We start from the raw sequence: 26,876 nt of genomic DNA, 5'->3' as shown, positions 1-26,876 counted from the left end.
TGTAGATCCCCAATTTACCATTTTGCTTGCACGGATCCCACAAAATGTAATATGGACCCCAGTTGAGAACTAGCGTTTTAGTAGACCCTTCTGCAGACATTGCTACCATTTCTAAAACCTGCTTCTTTTCCAGGTGAATGTCTCCCAGCTGCAACTGGCCAGTGGCAAGATGATCAAAGCTTCCAAATATGGTAAAGTTGATGATTCAGCAGAGAAATTAGAACTGACAGCAGAAGAGGTTTCTATGGAGTCAAACCTCAAGGTAAAGTAACAAATACCCCACCACCACTGCCCTCTCACCTTTCTCAAAATTAAGAGATTCGGTAAACATTCTTGAAGACTTCTCCATGTGATCCAACAAAGGATCAACTCAAGGTCTTGTCACCATATTTCTTGCAATAAAGAAGAGCATTACAGATGCAGGCAAAGATTTTCCGACAGCAAAATTTCTAGTGGTGAAATTTCTTACAGTGAAATGGTGTCTTTTATGGTGGCATGTAAAAGAGCATGATCATTACCAGCATCGCCTTACTGGCACCTGTGCTGGTGGCATGTGTAAAAGATTCGAGCGAGGTCATTGCCAGTACCACCTGAGTGTCCCCCATGCCGGTGGCACATAAAAGCACCCACTACACTCTCAGAGTGGTTGGCGTTAGGAAGGGCATCCAGCTGTAGAAACTCTGCCAGATCAGATTGGAGTCTGGTACAGCCATCTGGTTTGCCAGCCCTCAGTCAAATCGTCCAACCCATGCTAGCATGGAAAGCAGACGTTAAACGATGATGATGATGATGATGAAATTTCTGGTGAATTTTCCTATGGCAAAAACTTTCCTACAGTGAAATTTCCTCGAACCATTTTGGACTGTATCTAAAACAGAATCATCCAGAGGATTAGTAAAGACTCACCAAAACAATCCAACCTCTGGCCCACAGATAGCACCACTGTCTCTTCTCTCTTTTTCTAACTCTTTTATTGTTGCTACAATGACCTCATCTAAGACTCGCTCACCGATCTGCAACCACACCGCCGGACCACTAAACTATGCCGTCTCCTCTTCTATCCCTTCTGCTTACTATAATGACCACCACAAAGATTCAGTGACCACTACAATACAACCTCTGGCATACAGATTCTCTCGCTCTCTCATTTACCACCACCACCACCACCACCACTTCTACTCCTACTCCTCCTCCTACTACTACTACCCTCTAGCTTAGACTTACACAGTATTCTCTCTCTACCTTTTCTACCACCACCACCACCACCACCACCACCACCACTACTGCTGCTGATATTGCTACTACCACTACTACCATCACCACTACCACCAAATACCCCACCCCACCCTAACCCTCTTTCTTTTGCCTTCTTTCTTACCCCCACCCTGCCAAACGCATTCATTTTAAACATTTTTTATCTGAAAACACATTTGTTTTTATTTTATTTTTTTAATTTTATTTTCCAGGAAATTTGGAAAGCTATATTAAATATAGAAATCGAAGACACAACAGACTTCTTCAAAGCTGGAGCCGGTTCCATGGATGTTGTGAGGTAAATAATCCTTGGAACATTCCTTTATCTCATTTCATCGATTCATCATCATCATCGTTTAACGTCCGTTTTCCATGCTGGCATGGGTTGGATGGTTCGACCGGGGTCTGGGAAGCCAGGAGGCTGCACCAGGCTCCAGTCTGATGTACAATTATTTTTTCATATTTTATTTTGCTTCAGTCATTAGACTACGACCATGCTGGGGCACCACCTTGAAAAACTTTAGTCACATGAATCGACCCCCCCCCCTCCACTACTTTCTTTTCTTTCATATCCAGTACCTATTCTATAAGTCTCTATTTGCCAAACCACTAAGGGTGACAATGACAAACACACACATAACAAGCTTCTTTCAGTTTCCATCTACCAAATCCACTCACAAGGCTTTGGTCAGCTCAAGGCTATGGTAGAAGATATTTGCCCAAGGTGCCACGCAGTGGGACTGAACCTGGAATCATGTGGTTGGGAAGGAAGCTTCTTACCACGCAACCTAATTTCTCTAATTAGTTAACCATTCATAATCAGACTTGTACATCAACAAGGAGGCAGCCCTAGTAATGTTGTGACCTTTGTGCTTTTCCGAGGGTGTTAGTAAAATAGAGAATATAGCTACAATGGAACGGAAGGTTTATGATACCTGTGGAGTATCTCCTTCTCCCATTAGAATTATTTTTGTAGTTTCAAGAATCTGGAACATGAAGAAGAAGTTCACAAGCGGAGTACAATCCAATAGCTATTTATTTACAGAGTTCTCGTTCATGTGGTTTGCTCTCAGTGACCATCTTTATGGCAGTGCATGGTGTGTCTTAACTCTATACATGTGAGGTTCGTTTCCTCTGGAGATAAGCATGTGGAGTTAGAAATGGGACAAGAGTCTGCTGTGAGTTGCTGGCTTTGCAGTGTTTCTCAGCATAACCATGGGAAGGAATGAGAGAAAGAAAATCATTGGTTTCTTGCTTAAATACTGGTTGCTGGCGAGAATCTCGTTGTCGTCTCGTGCATGGCAAATGGTTGCAGGCAAGATCTCGTTCTTTTCTCAGACATGGCAATGGCTACTGGCGAGATCTCATTCAAAATGGCACTGGCTTCTTGTGCCTTGCTTCATAGCTTATAATTCTTGAGGTGCTCTCAATACCTTCTGACAGATTTCACCTGAATATTATTGTTTCTTGTCATCGGATCACCTTCTCCCCTCAGACATTCATAAGACGAGCAATTCAATGGCTTAAAGGGTCTTCAGTTAGTGCTTCCTTGCCAGACCAATGAATCTACCAGAACCAGACCATTTATATACATAAGGAACTACATAACACTTGATTCATAGTCAGTTATTCTAGTTTTAGCTTAGTTAATTTTTAATATTTAAATTTAATTTGTCAAAATATTTTCGTTGCTTTGAGACTGTGACCTGTTCACTGACAAAACTCCGTGCAGCACAGAGTTTTGTCAGTGAACAGGTCGCAGTCTCAAAGCAACGAAAATATTTTGACAAATTAAATTTAAATGTTGAAGTGAATCTAATGGATTTTGTGTGTTTCTTAAATGGCTTATAAACACCTTCCACGCTGCAATTGTTTTCGTTCGAGGACACGATCTCAGATCAGGTCACTTGCTATGCAAGTACATCTCCGTAATTTTTAATAAATTCTTCAATTTAATTCTTTGTACATACACATATACATAGGATATCCATTAGATTACGTGCTTATACATATTGCATAAGTACCGACATGTATGTATATTCATATACATACTTTGATTCTTTTCCTTTCAAAATACACACACACACACACACACACATCTCCATACACTCCTTTATTCAGAAGATAAATAAAAGTGTTATTTCCTTCTTTATTTGTTTTTGTGGAATATATTTCTTTATTGTTGTTGTTACTTTTTAGATTGGTTGAAGAAATCAAAGAGAAATGTGGTGGTGTTGCTTTAGAGAATGAACACATCTACATGAATACCACATTTGCAGAACTGTCCAATTACATTATATTACGTAGTCGTGGAATCACAGATGAAGAACCTTTTGAATTTGATGCTGTAAGTGATCTGGAGCCAACAGTATTTACCATTTTTCATTGCAGTTACCATAATGTTCACCACCAATGCTAAAATGGTTTCTTTGCATGCTGGCATTACTTGAACTGATCCAAAACACTAAAGAATGTGTTCTTTGATGATGATGATGATGAGGAGGAGTCAACACTTGGTTGTTCCTTTAAGAAATTTTGTTGTGTTTTGAAGGAATTATTTAATGGTAAAAATGTTTTTGTTCATCACCAGGTGAAGCTGCATGTTAACAATATGGACATCACCTTTCCTCATCAGTGTTTCATTGACAATGAGTTTGTCGATTCTTCCGATTGTGTCACTTACAACACTATCAACCCAGCAGATGAATCGGTGAGTTTTGTTTTCATGTCTGAGCTCTCTTTTTTGTTTTATAGTTTTATTTACTTCTTACCTGTTTCAGCCATTAGACCATGACCATGCTGAGGCACCACTTTGAAGGATTTTGGTCAGTCAAATTAACCCCTTTATTAATTTTTTGTTTACATCCTGGTACTTATTCTATCAACTGCTAACTTAGAGGGACATAAACACACCAACACTGGTTGCCAAGTGGTTTTACACAGGAGACCAAAAGAATAAGAACCTTAAGAAAGGAAATTGAGAACTGGGTTTGATTCATTCAACTAAAATCCTTTAAGGTGGTGCCCCAGCATGGCCACAGACTGAAATGAGTAAAGGAAAGAAAGAAAAGGTATTGTTGGGTTAGGGGGCTGGTATTTGTTAGTTTGCAAACTAATGGCCTAGTGTATCAGTGTGTAGGACCCTACTTGGTTCTTGTCTATTGTATTTAAGATCGTTAGGGCTGTCTTTGAATTGTATTAATTAAGAGAAATATATTCATTGTTTGTTGTAGGTGATCTGTAAAGTGTCGAAAGCCACAAAGGAGGATGTGAACAGAGCAGTGGAGGCAGCCAAGGTGAGTTTAATGGGTGGGTGTTTAAGAGAAATCATTGCCACAACCACCACCACCACCGCCATCATCATCACTACCACCACTACATCATCATCATCATACTTTCTCTCTCTCTCTCTCTTTCTCTCTAAAGAATATGCACTCTCATACACACAATTGCACACATGCATACACATACACTCACTCAGACATATACTTATGAGAATGCAATATCATCATCATCATCATTTAACGTCCGCTTCCCATGCTGCCATGGGTTGGATGGTTTGACTGAGGACTGGTGAGCCAGGAGGCTGCACCAGGCTCCAATCTGATCTTCCTAACACCAACCACTCTGAGAGTGTAGTGGGTGCTTTTCATGTGCCACCGGTACAAGGGCCATCAGGCAGTACTGGCATCAGCAACCTTTAGATGGTGCTTTTTATGTGCTAGTGGCACAGGAGCCAGTCGGATGGTCCATTTTATGTGTCACTGGCATGGGGAATCAGTCAAGTGGCACTGGAAGCCAGTTAAGCAGCACTAGCAATGACCGCACGCATGAGTGGTGCTTATTGCCTGCCACCAGCATGTGAGCCAGTCAGGTGGCACTGGCATCGGCCACAACTACAATTTCCATTTTGATTTCGATTTGATTTTACTTGACTCAATAAGTCTCTTCATATATATATATATATATATATATATATATATATATATATATATATTCCTTTATTGCCCACAGGGGGCTAAACGTAGAGGAGACAGACAAAGGGATTAAGTGGATTACATTGACCCCAGTGCATAACTGGTACTTATTTAATTGACCCTGAAAGGATGAAAGGCTAAGTTCACCTCAGTGGAATTTGAACTCAGAACGTAATTGCAGATGAAATACTGCTAAGAATTTTGCCTGGTGTGCTAATGATTCTGCCAGCTCACTACCTATATATATATATATAATATATATATATATATATATATATTCCTTTATTGCCCACAGGGGGCTAAACGTAGAGGAGACAGACAAAGGGATTAAGTGGATTACATTGACCCCAGTGCATAACTGGTACTTATTTAATTGACCCTGAAAGGATGAAAGGCTAAGTTCACCTCAGTGGAATTTGAACTCAGAACGTAATTGCAGATGAAATACTGCTAAGAATTTTGCCTGGTGTGCTAATGATTCTGCCAGCTCACTACCTATATATATATATATATATATACAGGGGTTGGACAAAATAATGGAAACACCTAGCATTATAGCATCATAATTTTGAAATATCTATAAAATAGTCAAAAGCTTGTCTATTTTTGTTTTCTGATTAATTATTAGTGTTGCTTAATATGTTTTGCTAAAATTGCTGTTTTTTTTTCAGATATCATCAGAAAAAGGTAATTAAAATTCATTAAAATGACAGATCTATCAGACTTTCAAAGAGGTCAAATTAGTGGTGCTCGTATGGCAGGCGCTAGCATAATGAAAACAGCCAAAATGTTTGGTATATCAAGAAGTACTGTCTTGAAAGTAATGACAGCTTTTGAGAAAGAGGGAAAAACCTCCTCATTGAAACAAAACTCCAGAAGAAAACCAAAACTTTCAGATAGGGACCGTTGGACTCTTATGCAAATTGTTAGAAAGGATCACAAAAGTACAGCTCCCAAAATTACTGCAGAGTTTTTGACCACCACGAGAACCCAGTTTCAACAAAACTGTTTGCCTGGAGCTGCACAAAGCCAGATTTTATGGGAGGGCTGTAATCAGAAAACCACTACTTTCAAAAACAAACGTTGCAAAGCATTTAGAGTGGAGTAAAAATCTACAGAATTGGTCCCTAGAGCAGTGGAAGAATGTTATTTTCTCGGATGAGTCATTCTTTACCTTATTTCTGACCATCGACCGAGTATCCATGTGGAGACAGCCAAAAGAAGCATTTGACCCAGACAGCCATCTTCCAACTGCTAAACATGGAGGAGGATCTGTGATAATCTGGGAGGGGTCTATATCTTGGAAATCCGCCGGCCCAATGGTTTCCTTTCATGGCAGAATTAATAGTGAAGACTATTTAAGCATTTTATCTGATCAAATTCATCCTATGGTTGTGGAACTGTTTCTGAAGGGAAACACAATCTTTCAGGATGATAATGCACTAATTCACACAGCTAAAGTTGTTACTGAGTGGCACGAGGAACGTTCTAGTGAAGCTGAACATCTTATCTGGCCACCACAGTCCCCAGATCTAAATATTATTGAACATTTATGGTGCATTTTAAAAAAAAGCAAGTAAGGAGTCGATATCCTCCACCATCATCACTACAAGAACTGGAGACTGTTTTAGCTGAAGAATGGAGGAAAATTCCTTTGGAAACAATTCAGACTTTGTACGAGTCCATACCTTGTAGAATTCAAGCTGTAATTACTGTCAAAGGTGGTCCTACCCCATATTAAAATAAATTTGTTTGGATTTTTAAGGTGTTTGCATTATTTTGTCCAACCCCTGTATATGCATGTATCATGGACTCTTCTTGTTGTTAGACAATGAATGAGGGTTGGGGCAAATTTTTGCTGAACAACGACGCAGATAATTTGTTTAATCAAATGTTTGTGTAGACATAAGCACATGCCGCCATCAAATTGACATTACCTGAACAGGTACACCATGTGCCACATGTCATATGACGAAAGGATCACAGAACAACATGGAATGAAGTGCTTTGGTCAAGAACAAAACGCAACGCCTGACCTGGGAATTGAACCCACAATCTCACATTCGTGAGTGCAACATCCTAACCACTAAGCCATGTGCCTTCACTATATATATATATATATAGAGATATAGAGAGGGAGGAGGAAGAGAGAGTAAACAGGAAGAAAAAATTGAGAGACATGAAAGAGAGAGAGAGATGGAAGTTTTGCTGCAGTATGGCCATCAGCTATGAGAAAACATCTGTGCTTGACACCTCATTGTTTGCTTACAGGAGTGGCTGTTTGGTAAGAAGTTTGCTTACCAACCACATGGTTCTGGGTTCAGTCCCACTGTGTGGCACCTTGGGCAAGTGTCTTCTACTATAGCCTCAGGCTGACCAAAGCCTTGTGAGTGGATTTGGTAGATGGAAACAGAAAAGGCCCATCGTGTGTGTGCGCGCGTGTGTATGTATGTATATATTATCACAGGATGGCCTGCTGTGCTTGAGGAGACCTATTGAGTCAAGTATATCAACATCAAAATAAAAATCAAATGGAAATTGTAGTTGTGATACTCATGCCGGTGGCACGCAAAAAGCACCATCTGAACGTGGCCGATGCCAGCGCTGCCTTGACTGGCTTCTGTGCCAGTGGCACGTAAAAAGCACCAACCGTTCGTGGCTGTTGCCAGCCTCCTCTGGCCCCTGTGCCAGTGGCACGTAAAAAGCACCCGCTACATTCACGGAGTGGTTGACGTTAGGAAGGGCATCCAGCTTTTAAAAAAAATAAGTACCGGGGTCTATGCATTTGACTAAATTTCTTCAAGGTGCTGCCCCAGTATGGCCGATAGTCTAAATGAGTGAAACAAGATAAGAAAAAGATACCTTCAGTGACATAGGACTGGTGGATCAAGACTCGCCTTGGGCTAAACAACAGCAACAGCAACCAATGCGAATCAGTTAGTTTAAGGTTTGTAAAATGTCAGTGGAGATTTAGAAAGTAGGTGACCTATTTCGTATAAGTTATCTGGAATATATTTCAGAGTGAAGATGTTTGTATTTAGATAACTTGATTGGTTTTTCAGAAGTAAGTGATGGAGAGGGATGGGAGGGGGGCTGTTGCATAGGTGGGTGGGGGTATCAGTGATTGTGGGGGTGGCTGTTGTGGGGTCAAACATCCTGGGTTTGTTAGGATGAAGTAGTTGAAATTAAACTGAATATTTGCAAGGTCACTGAAAGTTGAGTCTCATTTGAGCATGCGCTCTCTCTGTCTGTCTCTCTCTCTCTCTCTCTCTCTCTCTCTCTGTCTCTCTCTCTCTCTTTGTCTCTCTCTCTCTCTTTGTCTGTTTGTCTCTCTTTCTCGCTTTTATGTCTCTCTCTTTATTTTTTCTTTCCCTGTTTACTCTCTTCCCCCTCCTCTCAAAAAACTCCCTGAAATGCAGTATTGTACACTGAGAAATAAACTAAGCCGTTCTGTTGGTTACAACCAGAGGAGGGTTCCAGCTGATCCAATCAACAGAACAGCCAGCTCGTGAAATTAATGTGCAAGTGGCTGAGTACACCACAGACATGCATACTCTTGATATAGTTCTCAGGGAGATTCAGCATGACACAGAATGTGACAAGGCTGGCCCCTTCTGAATTACAAGTACAATTCAATTTTGCCAGCAGAGTGGACTGCCCGACGTGAAATAAAGTGTCTTGCTCAAGGACACAATGTGTCACTGGGAATCAAACTCATAACCTTACAATCATGAGCCAAACAGCTTAACCACCAAGCTAAATGCCTCCATACTATGAGATAGATTATTCATTCGGTGGCATGCTGTGCTTGAGGAGACCCGGGCAAGTAAAGTGAGATCACAGCTATAGCCTACACCAGTGTCGCATAACCAACTCACTTAAAAAGTACCTTTGAATTGTCGGGCAACACGCCGTGCTTGAGGAGTCTTATTGAGTCGAGTAAAATCAAAAATCAGAATCTCAATCAAATCGAAATCAAAATGGAAATTGTAGTTGTGGGCGATGCCAGTGCTGCCTGACTGGCTCCCTGTGCCAGTGACACATAAAAAGCACCATCCAAATGTGGCTAATGCCAGTGCCACCTGATTGGCTCCGATGTTGGTGGCACACAGTAAGCACCATTCATGCATAGGTTGTTGCCAGTACTGCCTGACTGGCTCCCTGTGCCGGTGGCACATAAAAAGCACCATCTGAATGTGGCTAACATTCAGTATGCTAATCACTGTTGTGTTTTTCCACAGAAGAACAACAAATTGTTTATGATGAATGTGTTTGTAACACACTTGGTTCATTCCTAGTCCTGGTGTTTCATCCTCTTTGTGTCTCATCAGTGACAAGCACCCTAAACTGATAAATCTAACAAGAGCTGATATTCTTTTGTACAATATCAACAAACAATTTGTTTACTAAAAGCATTGGTGGTCACAGTGCCACCTATGTGGTACTGAGGCTGGTACCACATAATGCATACCGATGCTGGTACCACATAATGCATACATGCTGTTGCCACATTAAAAGCATCCACCCTGGTGTCACATGAAAAGCACTGGTGCTGGTGTTATATACAAAGCACCTAGTACACTCTGTAAATTGGTTGGCATCAGAAAGGGCATCCAGCTGTAGAATCTATGCCAAAACAGACGATTGGTGCCTGGTATGGCTCCAGGCCAGCTCCAGTCAAACCATCCAACCCATGCTAGCTGGGAAAACGGACAGTAAATGATGATGATGATTCATGGTAATGAAACACAACAGTGATTAGCATATTCATGTTCAAATCTGCAGGAAAATATTAAGAATGAATATGTCTGTTGCTGTTTCCCATCTCATTGTTCACCATGCCTTTAATGATTTATTGTCAGCATGAACCAGCAAATAATTTGTCTACTGAATTTATAAACTAGAGGTTCAAACTCTCGTTAGATTAGTTAATATAGGATGCTTTGGCTGAAGCGACACAATAACCCTTTCCACTATGGTTACAAGGCCTGAAATTTTGGGGGAGTGGGGGCCAGTCAATTAGATTGACCCAAGTATGCAACTGGTACTTAATTTATTGACCCTGAAAGGATGAAAGACAAAGTCGACCTTGGCAGAATTTGAACTCAGAATGTATGAGCAAACAAAATACTGCTAAGCATTTCGCCATGTGTGCTAACGATTCTGCCGGCTTGCCGCTATTGACACGATACAATAATGTCAAAACACTGTATCCCCTTGCACTAATGAATCGTGTGTTGTGAACACATATTTGTCATAAAGGAGTTGTTCTGTGACGACACACAACAGCGATTAATATATTCACATTTGAATATGTCAGAATATATTTCTTTATTGCCCACAGAGGGGCTAAACGATGAGGGGACAAACAAGGATAAACAAAGGGATTATGTCGATTACATTGACCCCAGTGCACAACTGGTACTTATTTAATCGACCCCAAAAGGATAAAAGGCAAAGTCAACTTCAGCAGAATTTGAACTCAGAACGTAGTGTTAGGTGAAATGCTTAGCAGTATTTCGCCCGGCGTCCTAACGCTTCTGTCAGCTCGCCGCCTTTATGCTAGAATATATTCAGAATAAACATATAGGTCACAGTATTTCGTTATTGGTTTCAAATTTTGGCACAAGGCCAGAAATTTTGGGGGGAGGGAGATAAGTCGACTACATTGAGCCCAGTGTTCAACTGGTACATATTTTATTGACCAAAAAAAAAAAATAAAGGCAAAGTCGACCTCAGCAGAATTTGAACTCAGAATGTAAAGATGGACGAAATACCACTAAGTATTGTGCCAGCTCACCACCTTCATCATCATCATCATCATCATTCAATGTCCGTTGTCCATGCTGGCATGGGTTGGACGGTTTGACTGGGCTGGCACACTGGAAAGCTGCACCAGGCTCCTGTCTGATTTGACATGGTTTTCTATGGTTGGATGCTGCCCTTCCTAACGCCAATCACTTTGAGAGTGTAATGGGTGTTTTTATGTGCCACTGGCATGGGTGCCATTTGTGTGACACTAGTCTCTGCCATGATTGCGATTTTGCTCAGCATGATGGCTCTTCTTCTCAAACACGACATAATGCCGGAGGTTTTGGTCATTGCCTCCATGAGACCCAACACTTGAAAGGAACTCAGCCACTTTGCTCCCATGGGGCCAATGCTTGATAGGAACTCAGCCATCTTGCTTCTGTGAGGCCCAACAGTCAATTTAAAATATTATTTAATCAACAGTAAACACCCGTAATAGAAGTGAGTAATTTATTTACATCAAGAGAAGACATTTACATCAGGAAGACATTGTAAGATTATAACACTAAGCATTTCACTTAATGTGCTACCAATTCTGTCAACTGACTGCCTTAATAGCAACAACAATGACGGACTGTCCCGTCGAAGACGATGTATGAGTGTCCAGCTTTTGTCGAATGACCTGCACAAATGATTTGTTTATAGGGATCAAATGTTCGTGCCGCACATTAACTCACTCTCTCCATCAAATCAATGTTGTTTAAACAGGTGCACAGGTATGCCATGCGTCAGGTGTCGAAGTGATTGCAGAGCAACATGAGATGGAGTGTTTTGCTCAGGAACACAATGCACCCCCTGGTCTAGGAATTGAAACCACGATCTCGTAATCATGAGTGCAACACCCTAACCACTAGGCCATGTGCCCTCACAACAATAGCAATATCAACAACGATGACACTGATTTCAGATTTTGGCACAATGCCAGCAATTGGGGGGGGATAAGTCAATCACATCGACCCCTTGTACTCAACTGGTACTTACTTTATTGACCCTGAAAGTATGAAATGCAAAGTTGATCTTGGTGGGATTGAACTCAAAATGTGAAGACGGATGAAATGCTGCTAAGCATTTCACCCATTCTGCTAACAATTTTACCAGCATGCAACCTGAACAATAATAACACCAACACCCTCTCAATGATTAGCCGGAGATGATGTTTTAAAATGAGAATATCTGAAATAAACTCGACTGCTCTCACAAACAAGAATACTAAAAATGAACCCGACCACTCTAAAAAAATAAAAAAACAGGAAAAACAATCCAGAATCCTTGTCCAGTACGGGATCAATCCGAAAATCTAATCAGATTGTACCAGTCATGAGGCCAAACATCCCTGAAAATTTTATTCGAATCCATCCAGCAGTTCTTGATATATCTTGTCCACAGACAAACAAACGTGGCTGAAAACAATACCTCCGCCTTCACTAAAGCGGAGGTAAAAATGATAATAATCAGCTTTAATGTTGATAATGAAGATGATAATTAACAAAAGCAATTAGAGACTGCAGTTCATAATATCTTTTAGTTTAAAACATTTTTTATTTTTCATTTTTAGGAAGCTTTTGAGAATGGAGAATGGGGAAGGATGAACGCTCGTGACAGAGGTGGCTTAATGTACAGGTGAGTAATCAGATGTCTTTCATTAAATTCTTCGACTCGCATTTTTCAGCTCATTCAGTAGATTGCAAGAGTTTAATATCAGGTATTTTGGTTCATGTCTATGCTTGGTAATATTTTTTATGAATGAAAGTGCTCCAGTATGGCCATGACCAGACTAGCTGGAACCGATGAAAGAAAGTTTATTATAGGTGCAAGAGTGGCTGTGTGGTAAAAAGCTTGCTTCCCAACCACATGGTTCCAGGTTCAGTCCCACTGCATGGCACCTTGGGCAAGTGTCTTCTACTATAGCCTTGGGCTGACCAAAGCCTTGTGAGTGGATTTGGTAGATGGAAACTGAAAGAAGCCCATCATGTATATAATATATATATATGTGTGTTTGTGTATATATATTTGTGTGTGTGTGTGTGTGTGTGCATGTGTGTGTGTATGTGTGTGTGTGTGTGTGTGTGTATGTATCTGCGTGCCTGTGTTTGTTGCCTCACCCATCATTGCTTGACAACCGATGTTGGTGTGTTTATATCCCCTGTGACTTAGCAGTTCGGCAAAAGAGACTGATAGATATCTCAAGAACAGCTGGATGGATCCAGATGAAACTTTCAGCTATGTTTGGCCTCATGACTGGTACAAACTGATTAGATTTTTGGGATTGATCCAGTACCAGACAAGGATTTGTTTGACTAAAGACGATGCTCCAGCATGGCCACAGTCAAATGACTGAAACAAGTAAAAGAATATAAGAGATATCTTGTCCACTTTCATGTGTTCAGTAAAATTATTAGAAAACTGGAACCTTCCTATGAGGGCATTTTAATAAGGATACTCTAATAGGAAGGCCCCACTTTCTGTGAGTCATTGAAATCAGAATTGTAATGAAACCTCAACTGTATGATGCCCTTGTTGCTGTATGTAATACTTATTTCCAGGTGAAGTGGATCAATAAAACATTTTTGCCATCAGCATAATATGTTCCTTGTGACAGGATGCGACCAGATGATGTTTTTACATTTTGGTCCTTAACTATTCTCATGGGCACAAAAGAGGCTGAAAGGTTTCAAGACAGATACTCTTCTCCTCAGTGAAACCCTCATCAACTTTCTCAAGTGAGGATGCAAGGGGAAGGGCTCTCTTCCATTGAATTCATCAAAGAGTTGGTGATTGTAACAAGACTGGTTAGGCATAACTGCCCGTAAGTATGGGTCTGTAGATAAGAGAACAGCAGTTAGGAGAGGGCGTGTACCCTTGGTAGTCAGGAGTTTATGGATTGGTCTTAGTTAAAGGTTCTAGTGTATCAACAAGATGCATCATCCATGTATTCATATATTTCATTTACTATGTCATCATTATATATATATATATATATATATATATATATATATATATATATCATCATCATCATTATCATTTAACATCCACTTTCCATGCTGGCATGGGTTGGACGGCTTGACTGATGACTAGCAAGCCAGAGGCTGCACCAAACTCCAATCTGATCTGGCAAAGTTTCTACAGCTTGTTGCCCTTCCTAATGCCAACTCGGCCAGTCAGGCGGTTCTGGCAGCAACCACGCTCAAAAGGTGTTTTTATGTGCTACCTGCACAGGAGCCAGTCTGGCGCCACTGGCAACGATCATGCTCAAATGTTGTTTTTCATGTGCCACTGGCACATGTGCCGGTAAGGCAACACTGGCAATGATCATGCTCAAATGGTACTTTTCATGTGTCACTGGCATGGGAGCCAATCTGTAGCCCTGGCAATGATCACGCTCAGATATATATATCTAAAAAATACAAATGCTTTTTGTGTGTCTATACCACATCTGGAAGCAACCTGGAATCAAATCTACAGTTGATATTGGATTCAGTCTCTACATATCTGTGGTATGCTACTAACTTGATACCCCATGATTATTTTACCTTAGTGTGAACCCTATGTTATGGCACCTAGCTTGTTCTGGTCCCCTTGGTGTTGATGCTTCTAGATTCTAATGAATCTTGTAACTAATATAAAGATATGGTACTGGTACCATGTAAAAAGCACCCAGTACACTCTGTAAAAATGGTTGGCATTAGGAAGGGCATCCAGCTGTAAAAACCAAACCAAAACAGACTGTAAAACTTGGTGTGGCTGACAGCCTTACTAGTTCCTGTCAAGCCGCCCAGCCAATGCCAGCATGGAAAACAGACCCTAAATGTTGATGGTGATGATATATGAGGGGGTGCTGAAAAGTTCCTGGCCTTAAGGGTATCATGAAATGCCAGGCTGGAGGCCCAACCTTCTAAGTTCTTTTACAGGGCTTAGAAAAGCCAAAGGACCACTGCAATAAGTGTGTGAATCTGAGAGGGGAATACATTGAATAAAATCATAATTAACTGATCCTCTTGTATTTTTTTTTTACCAAAAGCCAGCAAGTTTTTGGCAACTCCTCATATATAACATCTCTTATCACTATCCTTCATGCCTTTCACTTTTTTTTGAAAGGCTGATTAACGAGCTAAGATGTTGGGGTCATGAGATTCCTTGTGTCAAGGCTTTTGCTATCTCTGTAGTGTTAGTATCCTGAAAAAACACCTGCAATGCACTTTGTAACGATCCTCTAATTTTGTCCTAAAACATGACTCCTCTGTAGTGCTGGTGACACATAAAGACACCCAACACACAAATATAAAGTGGCTGTTGTTAGAAAGGTCATCCAGCTGTAGAAACCAAGTCAGAAATGAAGCACATGAACAAGATGTGATCCTCTGACCTGTTTAGGTGAACATTACCCTTGAATATGTGTTGACTCTAACTTGATGGCTCGTCTAACCCATGCCAGCATGGAAAACAGATGTAAAATGAAAGTAATGGTGATGGCAGTGTGGGTGTGAATAGATTTGAAGGAAAAATTACAAACAGGAAAAATATGATAAAACAAAAAGTTATACCTTGAAGTACAAGCAGTTATGATATTTGTATGACATAAACAAAAGCAATGGTATATGCACACACGCACGCACACACACACATATTTGCCAAACAAAGTAAATAGGCGTAGGAGTGGCTGTGTGGTAAGTAGCTTGCTTACAAACCACATGGTTCCGGGTTCAGTCCCACTGCATGGCACCTTGGGCAAGTGTCTTCTACTATAGCCTCTGGCTGACCAAAGCCTTGTAAGTGGATTTGGTAGATGGAAACTGAAAGAAGCCCGTCGTATATATGTGTATATATATATATGTGTGTGTGTGTATATGTTTGTGTGTTTGTGTTTGTCCCCCCAACATCACTTGACAACTGATGCTGGTGTGTTTACATTGCTGTAACTTAGTGTTTCGGCAAAAGAGACCAATAGAATAAGTACTAGGCTTACAAAGAATAAGTCCTGGGGTCGATCTGCTCGACTAAAGGCGGTGCTCCAGCATGGCTACAGTCAAATGACTGAAACAAGTAAAAGAGCAAAAAAAGACAGCAAAATTTGATAGAGAAACAGGGCCTGCCTTCTTTTACTAGGGCCCTGTAGGCTCTAGATATGAATTAATAGTAGAGAAAAAAGTCTCCCTGGCAGAGCTGGGTGACAAAGGAAAGTTCATAAATATGTGAGTTCCTTAACAAATAAAAAAAGAAGGAAAGTAACTTATCTGCCTATCAACACACACACGCACACACACAGAGGAAGTTTTCTCATGTCCCCAAGATCTATTTAACACTTGAAATATTATAAACCGTAGTTAAATTTTAATATATTTAATATACTTGGAATGTTTTAAACTATTAATAAGTTATTGTAGACACACTTAATATATATCTTTCCCACCAGTGTTGACTTGAGAGGTAAATTAATGGCATCAGTCCCACCATTGAAGGAGGGTCTACAAAGACCATGGACCCTGTCCCTTTCTCCAAACCCAGCAAGTAAAAAGCAAATAAAAATAATCCTTTCTACTAAATGCACAAAGCCCGAAATTTTGGGTGAGGGGACCAGTCGATTACATTGACCCCAGTGTTTCACTAGTACTTAATTTATCAACCCCAAAAAGATGAAAGGCAAAGTTGACCTGAGAGAGGACACAGTATGCCTTTGGAGAAAATGTTGGAGTATGTTTGCAAGGGACTTCTTGCCAATCCACTGAGTAACCATTGAGTGAGATACTCTAGAACAGTGCTTCTCAAACTATCTGATCTGGTGTACTGGCAGTTTTTTCCCCCAATGTGCCAGGGACCGGTAATATTTCTAAGTAATATTAATTTATACTGGAAACAACATATATAACAGTTATAATAAAAGCTGACAATTTTCTTTTATCTTATACTTATTTTATAAACAAATAATACAATATAACATAAACATTTTATAAGCATTTTATAATGTTTCTTTCTTTTCTGGAAACTCTGCATACTGGCAGCTGATGGCTTTTGGACCGGCACTGGTCCATGGACCATCACTTTGAGTAGCACTGCTCTAGGAGGTCTGTATGTGTAACAGCAGCACCATCTTAGACGAGGGAGATGTACTCGACTGTGTGTCTGTTTAGAAAATGGAAACTGAACTGCACAGTCTTCTGTGTTTTCAGGTTGGCTGATCTGATGGATAAACATCGTGAAGAACTTGCTACAATCGAGAGTATTGATGCTGGAGCAGTCTACACCCTTGCGCTAAAGACCCACATTGGTATGTCTATAGATACCTTCAGGTATTTTGCTGGTTGGTGTGACAAGATCCAGGTGGGTAACACACTTTTTAAAATTTCTGTTATTGTTGTTTAACCCCAGGCCAGTCCTCTTTAAGGAAACCTATGATCCAAGACAGGACCATTCCATCTTTTTTTTTTATTAGATATATCCTTCGAGTGAGGTCATTGCCAGTGCCGCTGGACTGGCTTCTGTGCAGGTGGCTTGTAAAAAACACCATTTGAGCATGACCATTGCCAGTACCGCCTGACTGGCCCTCATGCCGGTGGCATGTAAAAGCACCCACTATACTCTTGGAGTGGTTGGTGTTAAGAAGGGCATCCAGCTGTAGAAACTCTTCCAGATCAGATTGGAGCCTGGTACAGCCATCTGGTTTGCCAGACCTCAGTCAAATCGTCCAACCCATGCTAGCATGGAAAGTGGATATTAAATGATGATAATGATGATTATTATCATCATTATCATCACCATCATTTAATGCCCATCTTCCATGTTGGCACAAGATGGACAGTTTGACAGAATCCAACAAGCCAAAAGACTGCATTGGGCCCCAGTGTCTGCTTTGGCAGGACATCAACAGTTGGGTGCCCTCTCCAATGCCAACCACTTTACAAAATATACTGGGCACTTTTCTCATGGCACCAGCCCTAGTGAGGTGACCAAGTTTTTCTTTTACAATGCTTTAATATTCATGTATTTAAGCATTGTCCTGTCAATCCTCAATCATTATTTTCTAGTTCTAAGTAAGATTGTCATTAATCTCTTAGACTTACAGGCTCCCTTTTCTATTTTAGAATGAATAAGGGAGAGAGTGTGATTTAAAGGAGATTTGACTGTTATTTCTAGCTGGTTGAGGGATTGCAAAGAATCATTTCTGAATATGAGGTGTGTGCCATTTGGTTCAAAAGAGAAGCATTGTTAAAGACTTTGTCTTTGAGTAGAATATTTAGAATATGCCAGCCTCTTGAAGCTGAACCATCTAGAAGTCAAAATGGTAACTGGGGATGGATTCAGCCATACACTCACTCATTATTCCAGTTCCTTTTTGTGGTAAATTCTTTACCACCCCATGGTACCTATTGAAAATCAAATGAACTAAGGAAGATGCGAGGGGTATCGGTTGTGTGTCTTTGCCTACAACGAAACCTACCTCCACCTCCCCACAAAATAAATTAGGAATTATTATTGTTTCATATATCTTAATAATGTCCATGGGAGGACCATGAATGTCACAACTTCCATCTCTTTTCTCTTTAAGCCAATAAAATTAATCTTAAAAATGAATTGATATTGAATAATTGCTGTTCTGTATATGAAAGCATATAATAAACATTATTCCTGGAATAACAGAATAACTGACTGGAATTTCCATTAAATTCTTTTGGAAACATTTGTATCTCTGTTTCAGGGCAAGACCATTCCTATAAACAATGCACGGCCAAATAAAAATCTCACCTACACAAAAAGGGAACCTATTGGGTAAGTAATTCTTGTGTTAATTACTAATCTAAAGAGACCAGGTCACATCTAAAGAGGTCAGGTCATGTCTAAAATTATCAGGTCAAGACTAAACCTTTCTTTAGCTTTCTCCTGGATTAAGGAATCTCTTGGATTAAAGCCTATCAAGAGTGGGGTGAGATGATATTGAGAATGTGGGATGAATGTCAGATGGAAGTGGTTCCAAGGAGAGGGAGAGGTATCTGGTTACAGGAAAGGGTGATCAATGTGAAACAAGTGTGGGACGGATGATATTGAGAATGTGGGATGGATGTCAGATGGAAGTGGTTCCAAGGAGAGGGAGAGGTATCTGGGGGTACAAGAAAGGGTGATCAATGTGAAACAAGAGTGGGGAAGGATGATATTGAGAATGTGGGACAGATGTCAGATGGAAGTGGTTCCAAGGAGAGGGAGAGGTAACTGGTGGCATAGAAAGGAGATGAAATATGTAGTCCTGCTCTCATTTAATTACAGCAGCAAAATAATGCAGTAGTTAGAAGAGTGATGAAGGGATAAATAGTAGGAAGATGAGATAGTGGGAAAGGCTTCATCATCATTTAGCGTCCGTTTTCCATGCTAGCATGGGTTGGACGGTTCTACTGGGGTCTGTGAAGCCAGAAGGCTTCATCAGGCCCAGTCAAATCTGGCAGTGTTTCTACGGCTGGATGCCCTTCCTAACGCCAACCACTCCGTGAGTGTAGTGGGTGCTTTTTACGTGCCACCCGCACTGGTGCCAGACAGAGCTGGCAAACGGCCACGAACGGATGGTGCTTTTTATGTGCCACCGGCACGAGGGCCAGGCGAGGCTGGCAACGGACACGAAACGGGGCGGTGCTGGCAACGGTCGCGAAACGGAAAGTTCTCTTACATGCCACCGGCACTGGTAACACATCTGCAATTTCCATTGATCGATTTCGATTCTGATCCTCACTTGCCTCAATGGGTCTTCACAAGCAGAGTTTCGACATGCCACCGGCACTGGTAGCACATCCGCAATTTCCATTGATCGATTTCGATTCTGATCCTCACTTGCCTCAACACGTCTTCACAAGTAGAGTTTTGTGTCCCAAGAAGGGAAGGTATGCATACGTAGGCTGGCTCCATCCCATGTAGAAGGCCACGGGTTGTGGACTCACTTGACCTGCCGGGTCTTCTCGCGCACAGCACACTTCCAGAGGTCTCGGTCTCTAGTCATTTCCTCAGTGAGACCTAAAGTTCGAAGGTCGTGCTTCACCACCTCGTCCCAGGTTTTCCTGGGTTTGCCTCTTCCACAGGTTCCCTCAACCGCTAGGGTGTGGCACTTTTTCACACAACTATCTTCATCCATTCTCGCCATAGGGATAAATTGGACACAGGACCCAGTTGTGTACAGACACACGATGTGCATGTGCACACACGCCCCCCCTCAAATGAATACAGATGTCACTACAAATGAATATGACTTGCTAGTGTAATACCATTCTTTAGCATATTGTTTAACCCTTTAGCGTTCAAATTCCTCTGCCAAATGTAAAGCTTATTCGTTCGTATTGTTTTGAATTAACCCTGTATTATCTCATAGCTTTGAGATTTCGATGATGCTATTGTCTATTTTTAGGATAACATTGTAGGGTATGTATGAGAGGTTAAGCCTGGCCAGTTTGAACTTAAAACAGGAGGGGCATATCTGGGCCGGATTTGACCGGTTTAAATGCTAAAGGGTTATGGTACTTCCATAGTCACCCCATTCCCACCCCACAACCCTCCTCCTTTGAACCAGAAAACCATTGAAGATGTGACAGCTTCAGAGAGAGAGAAAGCTGTACAAACAGTTGGTTGGTACCCTTTTTTCATTTTCAACCGAGTGCACTTCTCCCCACAACACCTTTCTAAATCCCTTAACACTTCCATTGAGGTGTCCGCATTCTAATTATCATTTCCACTCCTCTTTCTCATTAGCCCACCTTTCCCATTCTTTGCCTCTCTTCACCTTTCTCCTCACTGATGAAATTTTTCTTCTTTTTTTGTTGTTACCTAAAATGTTTTTCTAAAATTAAAATTTATTTCACTATTTGAATGCATAAAAGCTCTTTCTTTCTTTCTTTTACTTTCTCTCCCTAAAAGGGTTTGTGGAATTGTTGTACCCTGGAACTACCCACTTATGATGTTGGCATGGAAGATGGCTGCTTGTCTAGCTGCTGGGAACACAGTCATACTTAAACCAGCTCAGGTGCAAAGATTCATTTATTTAATAATAATAATAATGATAATCATCATCATCATTTAATGTTTACTTTTCCATGCTTGTATGGGTCAGACAAAATTTTTTGCAGCAGATTTTCTACAGTTGGATGCTCTTCCTGTCACCAATCTTCACCTTGTTTTCAAGTAAACTAATATTTCTCCAAGGTCAGACATATTTTTCTTGGAAGACCAGAAATGAACAACACCCCTTGTATGAGAGTGATGCTCATTTACAACCCTCACATGATATCTAGACAAGGGCGCACACACACACACACACCACACACACACACACACACACCTAGGCAGGTGCAGACATAGCTGTATGGTTAAGATATTCACATTTCTTGCCACATGTGCCTGTGGGCTCCTTTCAATTGGGTGGCACCTTAGATGTTACTCTTCTACTACAGTCCTGGGCTAACTAAAACCCTACGAGTAGATTTGACAGATGATAACTAAAAGAAGCCTTTACTTGTAGGTGTGTTTGTATGTATATAAATATATATATATATACACACAGATATATATGCATGTGTGTGTATCTCATCATTATCTCCATCGTTTACTTTACACAAAAAATACCAAATGAGAAAATAAATTGCTGAGGTCCATTACTCAGAGAAAAATCTAAATAGATATGATTATGTGGCGAGGAAAAGACAACACTATCTCAATGACTAATATTATTTCATTTATTTAAGCGAGAAATGAATCGGCTGCTTCTGTTTTTTCCTTTCAATTACATTTTAAACAAACGAATGCCTCACGTATCATAACTAATTAAAAAATACCTTACATAATATATAACTTTTTTTTTTCTTTCTCTATATTTCTAAGTCAGGAAGGACTGCAGCCCATCCCCCTTGGCACCCACGCCACGTTCCTAGCGCCTCCCTCATCCTCCCCACCACAAATATAGACCACCTTTCTGCAGCAAATTCAAAACAAATGTATTGATTTTTTTTTTATATCTCTCACGCCATTTTGGCCACCCCATTATCATCCCACTTTTCTTCAACGCATCCTGCCCTGAATCTTTGCACTGCCCCCAAGGAGGCAATACTGCCCACTTTGGGAACCACTGGTTTAACAGAATCTGATGGGCCTAAGGACAGGATTGTGCTCCAGTGTCTGTTATGGCAGGGTTTCTATGACTGGATGCCCACCCCACTAACAGGGTACAGGAAGTCTGAGATTGGGGGTGGGGGAGGGGAGGTCTCCTGAAGTGGGTACCTGGCCCAAGTGGACTCTGTCACTAAAGATCCCCAAAGTGATGAGTTAAGTCTAGCATCTAAGACTGATTCAGTAATTACATCTGCTGGTGGCACGTAAAAGCACCCACTACACTCTCGGAGTGGTTGGCATTAGGAAGGACATCCAGCTGTATAAACCCTGCCAGATCAAGATTGAAGCCTCGTGCAGCCATCAGTCAAAATTGTCCAACCCATGCTAGCATGGAAAGCGGATGTTAAACAATGATGATGATGATATGATTGTGGAAAAGCTAGATTTCACTTACAAATGTGTCGTCACCGTTATGATAACAGGCCCCAGTGTTACTGCAGTGGTAACAGCCTTGTCATCACATCATTTACCTGCCCCTCCACCAAGTTCCATATAAAAGCAATTATCATCATCTAACATCTGTTTTCCATGCTGGCATGGGTGGAATGGTCTGAGAGGAGTTGGTCGGCTGAAGACCTGCCCCGGCTCCATTGGTCTGCTTTGGCATGGTTTCCATGGCTGGATGCTCTTCCTAATGCCAACCACTTTACAGAACGTACTGGGTGCTTTAAACATAGCACTAGCACAGGTGCGTTTACATGGCACCAGTACGGATGCTTTTTATCTGGCACCAGCACCCACCCACAACCCCACAAAATTAGGAATGCTTAGCTGGAGAGGGATGCAGGGGACAAACCTGTATGCAAAGGCAACCATGCTTTTACTTGGCTTGGCATAATATCTCAAGCACAGCAAGATATATATATATATATATATATATATATATATTATTTGCGGATTAACATGGCAACCAATGGTTTCATGCAAAGAGATCCTCACAATTGTTCAAGTGTACCACATGGAAATATTGATACTCATCTCCATTTTGGATGAAAATATACATACATATATTTATGTGTGTGTATGTGTACATGCACACACATGTATATGTGTGAGTGTGTATATTTGTGTACATATGTGTGTGTGTGTGTTACTACACCTTTTGTAGAAACTATTTGTTGTGTGGCCCCTTTCAGCCCTAATCAAGCAGATCTGTGATCAAAGGTGTTTCAGCTATGACCATACAATCCTCCCTCAGGCACAGTATATCTTGAACAACATATTTCTTTGTCCCCCTCCCTTTTTTTTTTTTTGGTAAAATAATAAGATGTGATTTGAAGAGGCTGTTATTTTTAGCTGGTTGAGTGACCTGTAGAGATTTTTGTTTTGTGCTACAAATGTGAGGAGGAACCAGAATTACCACACTTATATTCATGCAAAAACATATGTATTTATTTTTATATTTGTTGCCTAGGTAACACCACTCACTGCCTTGAAGTTTGCCGAGTTAACAGTTGAGGCTGGATTTCCACCTGGAGTCATCAACATCCTGCCTGGGTCAGGTGAGATATAATTTGCATATGTAATTTCCAATTTTATCTCTCCACCTCACTCCACCCAATTCCTCACCACTCTTCCAAAATGTTTAGTAACCATTGGCCCCTCTACAGCAAGAAACCTATTCTACTCTGGCCCCTTTTCTCTTACTACAACTCTTTATCCCCTAGAACACTGATCCTTGGTCATTTTTTGCTGATGGACCCCTTTTTATTCCTATTATACTCTACTGGATCCCTGTATTTAAAAAACCCCTTTATATTTTTTTATAATTAAATATTATTAGGGATCGTATAAAGAAAATTTGGAATATTTTGCGTATTTTGGAAGTATAAGTATTTTATTACTCACTTACTTGTGTCACTCATTTGGCTGTGGCCATGCTTGAGCACCACCTTTTAGTCAAATAAATTGCCCCCAGGTCTTGTTCTTTGTAAGCCTAATACTTATTCTATCGGTTTCTTTTGCCGAGCCGCTAAGTTATGGGGACGTAACCACACTAACGTTAGTTATCAAGCAATGGTGAAGGCATAAACACAGACACATATATACATACATATATGTCTATCAGTTTCCATCTGCCAAATCCACTCACAAGATTTTGGTCAGCCTGAAGCTATAATAGAAGGCACTTGGCCAAGGTACCATGCCGTGGGACTGAACCCAGAACCATGTGGTTAGGAAGCAAGCTACTTACCACACAGTCACTCCTGTGCCTAATAAATTTTGATTACTAAATCTTGTATGGACCTCCTCCAAGGGTCATATTGGACCCCAGCTGTGAACCAGTGTCCGTGCATAAATCTGCTTTTCTCGGGGTTAGTAGTCTTATGAGTTGTATGGTAATCTCACTTGTGCTGGTGCTATGAAAAAAGCCCCTAGTCCATGTTGTGAAGGGGTTGATGATAGGAAGGGCATCCAGCCATAGAAACCCTGCCACAACAGACACTGTAGCACAATCCTGTCCTTAGGCCCATCAGATCCTGTTAAATCAGTGGTTCCCAAAGTGGGTGGTATTGCCTCCCTGGGGGCAGTGCAAAGATTCGGGGCGGGGTGTGTTGAAGAAAAGTGGGATGATAATGGGGTGGCCAAAATGGCGTGAGAGATATAAAAAAAAATATCAATAGATTTGTTTTGAACTTGCTGCAGAAAGTGGTCTAAATGGTGACGATGATGATGATGGTGATGAAAGGCTTCGTATTTCAGCAGGAATGTAGCAACAAAAGTGTTAAACTCCCATAGCAACAAATAGAAAAAGAATCTAAATATGTCTTGTCTTATTTTACAGGTTCCGTAGTCGGCCAGGCTCTTTCAGACCACGGAGACGTTCGCAAACTGGGTTTCACCGGATCCACACCAATTGGGAAGACGATCATGGAAAGGTTTGTGTTTACAACTGTTTTGAAATGTTCCTTTCCACTATAGGCACAAGGCCTGAAATTTGGAGGGATGGGGGATAAAGCGATTACATTGACCTCAGTATATAACTGGTATTTATTTTATCGACCCCAAAAGGATGAAAGGCAAAGTTGACCTCACCGGAAATTGAACTCAAGATATAAAGACAAATGAAAGGTGATAGGTATTTTGTTCAGCAAAGAGTGAAAGGTAGGCTGTATGATGTTTGCATGCAAACAGCTATACTCCATGCTAGTGAGACATGGGCTCTGAATGCAGAAGACGTGTGTGGAATGGGGAGAAATGAAGGTAGTGTGCCCCATTGGATGTGCAACATCAGTGTGCATGTATGATAAAGTGCAAATGTATTGAGAGAAAAGTTGGGCATAAGAGGAATCAAATGTAGGATGCAAAGGAGAAGACTATGTTGGTTTGGACATGGGAGATGTATAAATGAGGACAGCTGCATAAAGAAGTGCTGATCTCTGAAAGTGGATGGTACCTGTGAAAGAAGGAGACCTAGGAAGACATGGGATGAAGTGGTAAAGACCGATCTCAAGATGTTGAGCTTCATGGAGGAAATGACAGTGGACTGAGATGTCTGGCAATATGAGGTTCTGGAGAAGACCCGCCCACATCAGCAAAACTGAGTTCTAGAAGCACTGTGTGTCCCACCCACATTTAACAAGAAAACTTCTCATACACTCTACCCCAACAAACCAATCTACATCTCTTCACTTCCTCACATTTCCACTTCCCCAATCCTGTCCTCTGGTCCTGTCTCACTGTATCATTGCCATCCACTAACCCCCGACATGTGTGTTCCACCCACATGTAGCAAGAAAACTTTTCACCCACTCTACATCTCTTCCTCACATTTTCTCCTTCATACCCTACGCCCACTTCTCACTCCCCAATCCTGTCCTCACAGCCCTGTTTCTCAGTATCATGGCTATCATAGCCCCTCCCCACTCTCTCTCTCTATATATATATACTCAGGTTTTCACCAATCACTTTCCCTCCCTACTCTTTAATCATGCTTCTTTCACAATATTCTGCCACTTATATTATGGCATTTCAAACTTCAAAGGTATGCTCTGGCACTTGCCACCATCTATATCTCTCTCTTCCTTTACTCAACCATTCCATTTATATTCTGATCCCCATTCCTTGTGAGTATGCCCGGCACATTGCCATCATCTCTATCCTGATGTCCCCCACTCTTTCTCTCCTTTTCCTGCTCTTCCCTCAGGTTGGGTAACCATGTATCTCCTTTGCAGCAATACACCTGTTTCTATCCTCATTCCTGATATCTCTCACTCTCTGGCCAGGTAATATTGTACCTCCTCTACAGCATCACACCTGTTTCTGTCTCTCTTTGTCTCTCTAACCTTTTATCATCTGACACAAGATCTCCTCCTCCAATGCCCCCTCCCCTCTCAAAACATTTTTTTTGTCTTGCAGTTACCTGGTGACCCTGTCAGTGCAGGTGCCACTTAAAAGCACCCAGTCTACACTGTGAAGTGGTTGGCATTTGGAAGGGTATCCAGCTGTAAAAATCCTGCCAAAACAGTCACAGAAGTTTGGTGCAGGCTTATGCCTGGTCGACTCTTATCAAACTGTCTAAATCATCCATCATCATCATCATCATTTAACGCCCCTTTTCCATCCTGGTATGGGTTGAACAGTTTGACAGGAGCTGGTAAGGCCAGGAGCCACAGCAGGTTCCAGTGTGTATTTTTGCATGGTTCCTGTAGCTAGAGGCCCTTCCTAATGCCAACCATTTCTACAGAGTGTACTGGGTGCTTT

At 41.2% G+C, this 26,876-nt stretch overlaps 1 protein-coding gene across 2 annotated transcripts in view; it reads left to right on the top strand.

The window, feature by feature from the left end:
• Positions 1 to 26,876, top strand: part of LOC115216749 (cytosolic 10-formyltetrahydrofolate dehydrogenase) — a 74,743-nt gene that overhangs the window by 37,921 nt on the left and 9,946 nt on the right. For both annotated transcript variants that reach the window (XM_029786303.2, XM_036503720.1), the window contains exons 8-18: positions 134 to 262; positions 1,467 to 1,552; positions 3,454 to 3,601; positions 3,845 to 3,964; positions 4,488 to 4,550; positions 12,598 to 12,662; positions 17,207 to 17,357; positions 18,733 to 18,803; positions 20,925 to 21,030; positions 23,587 to 23,674; positions 24,958 to 25,051. In XM_029786303.2, the coding sequence (XP_029642163.1) occupies positions 134 to 262; positions 1,467 to 1,552; positions 3,454 to 3,601; positions 3,845 to 3,964; positions 4,488 to 4,550; positions 12,598 to 12,662; positions 17,207 to 17,357; positions 18,733 to 18,803; positions 20,925 to 21,030; positions 23,587 to 23,674; positions 24,958 to 25,051 (1,121 nt within the window). The remainder of the gene's footprint in view (positions 1 to 133; positions 263 to 1,466; positions 1,553 to 3,453; positions 3,602 to 3,844; positions 3,965 to 4,487; positions 4,551 to 12,597; positions 12,663 to 17,206; positions 17,358 to 18,732; positions 18,804 to 20,924; positions 21,031 to 23,586; positions 23,675 to 24,957; positions 25,052 to 26,876) is intronic.

Source organism: Octopus sinensis, linkage group LG1 (assembly GCF_006345805.1).
Source record: "Octopus sinensis linkage group LG1, ASM634580v1, whole genome shotgun sequence".
Lineage (NCBI taxonomy): Eukaryota > Metazoa > Mollusca > Cephalopoda > Octopoda > Octopodidae > Octopus > Octopus sinensis.
This window is presented reverse-complemented; position numbering and strand designations above follow the sequence as displayed.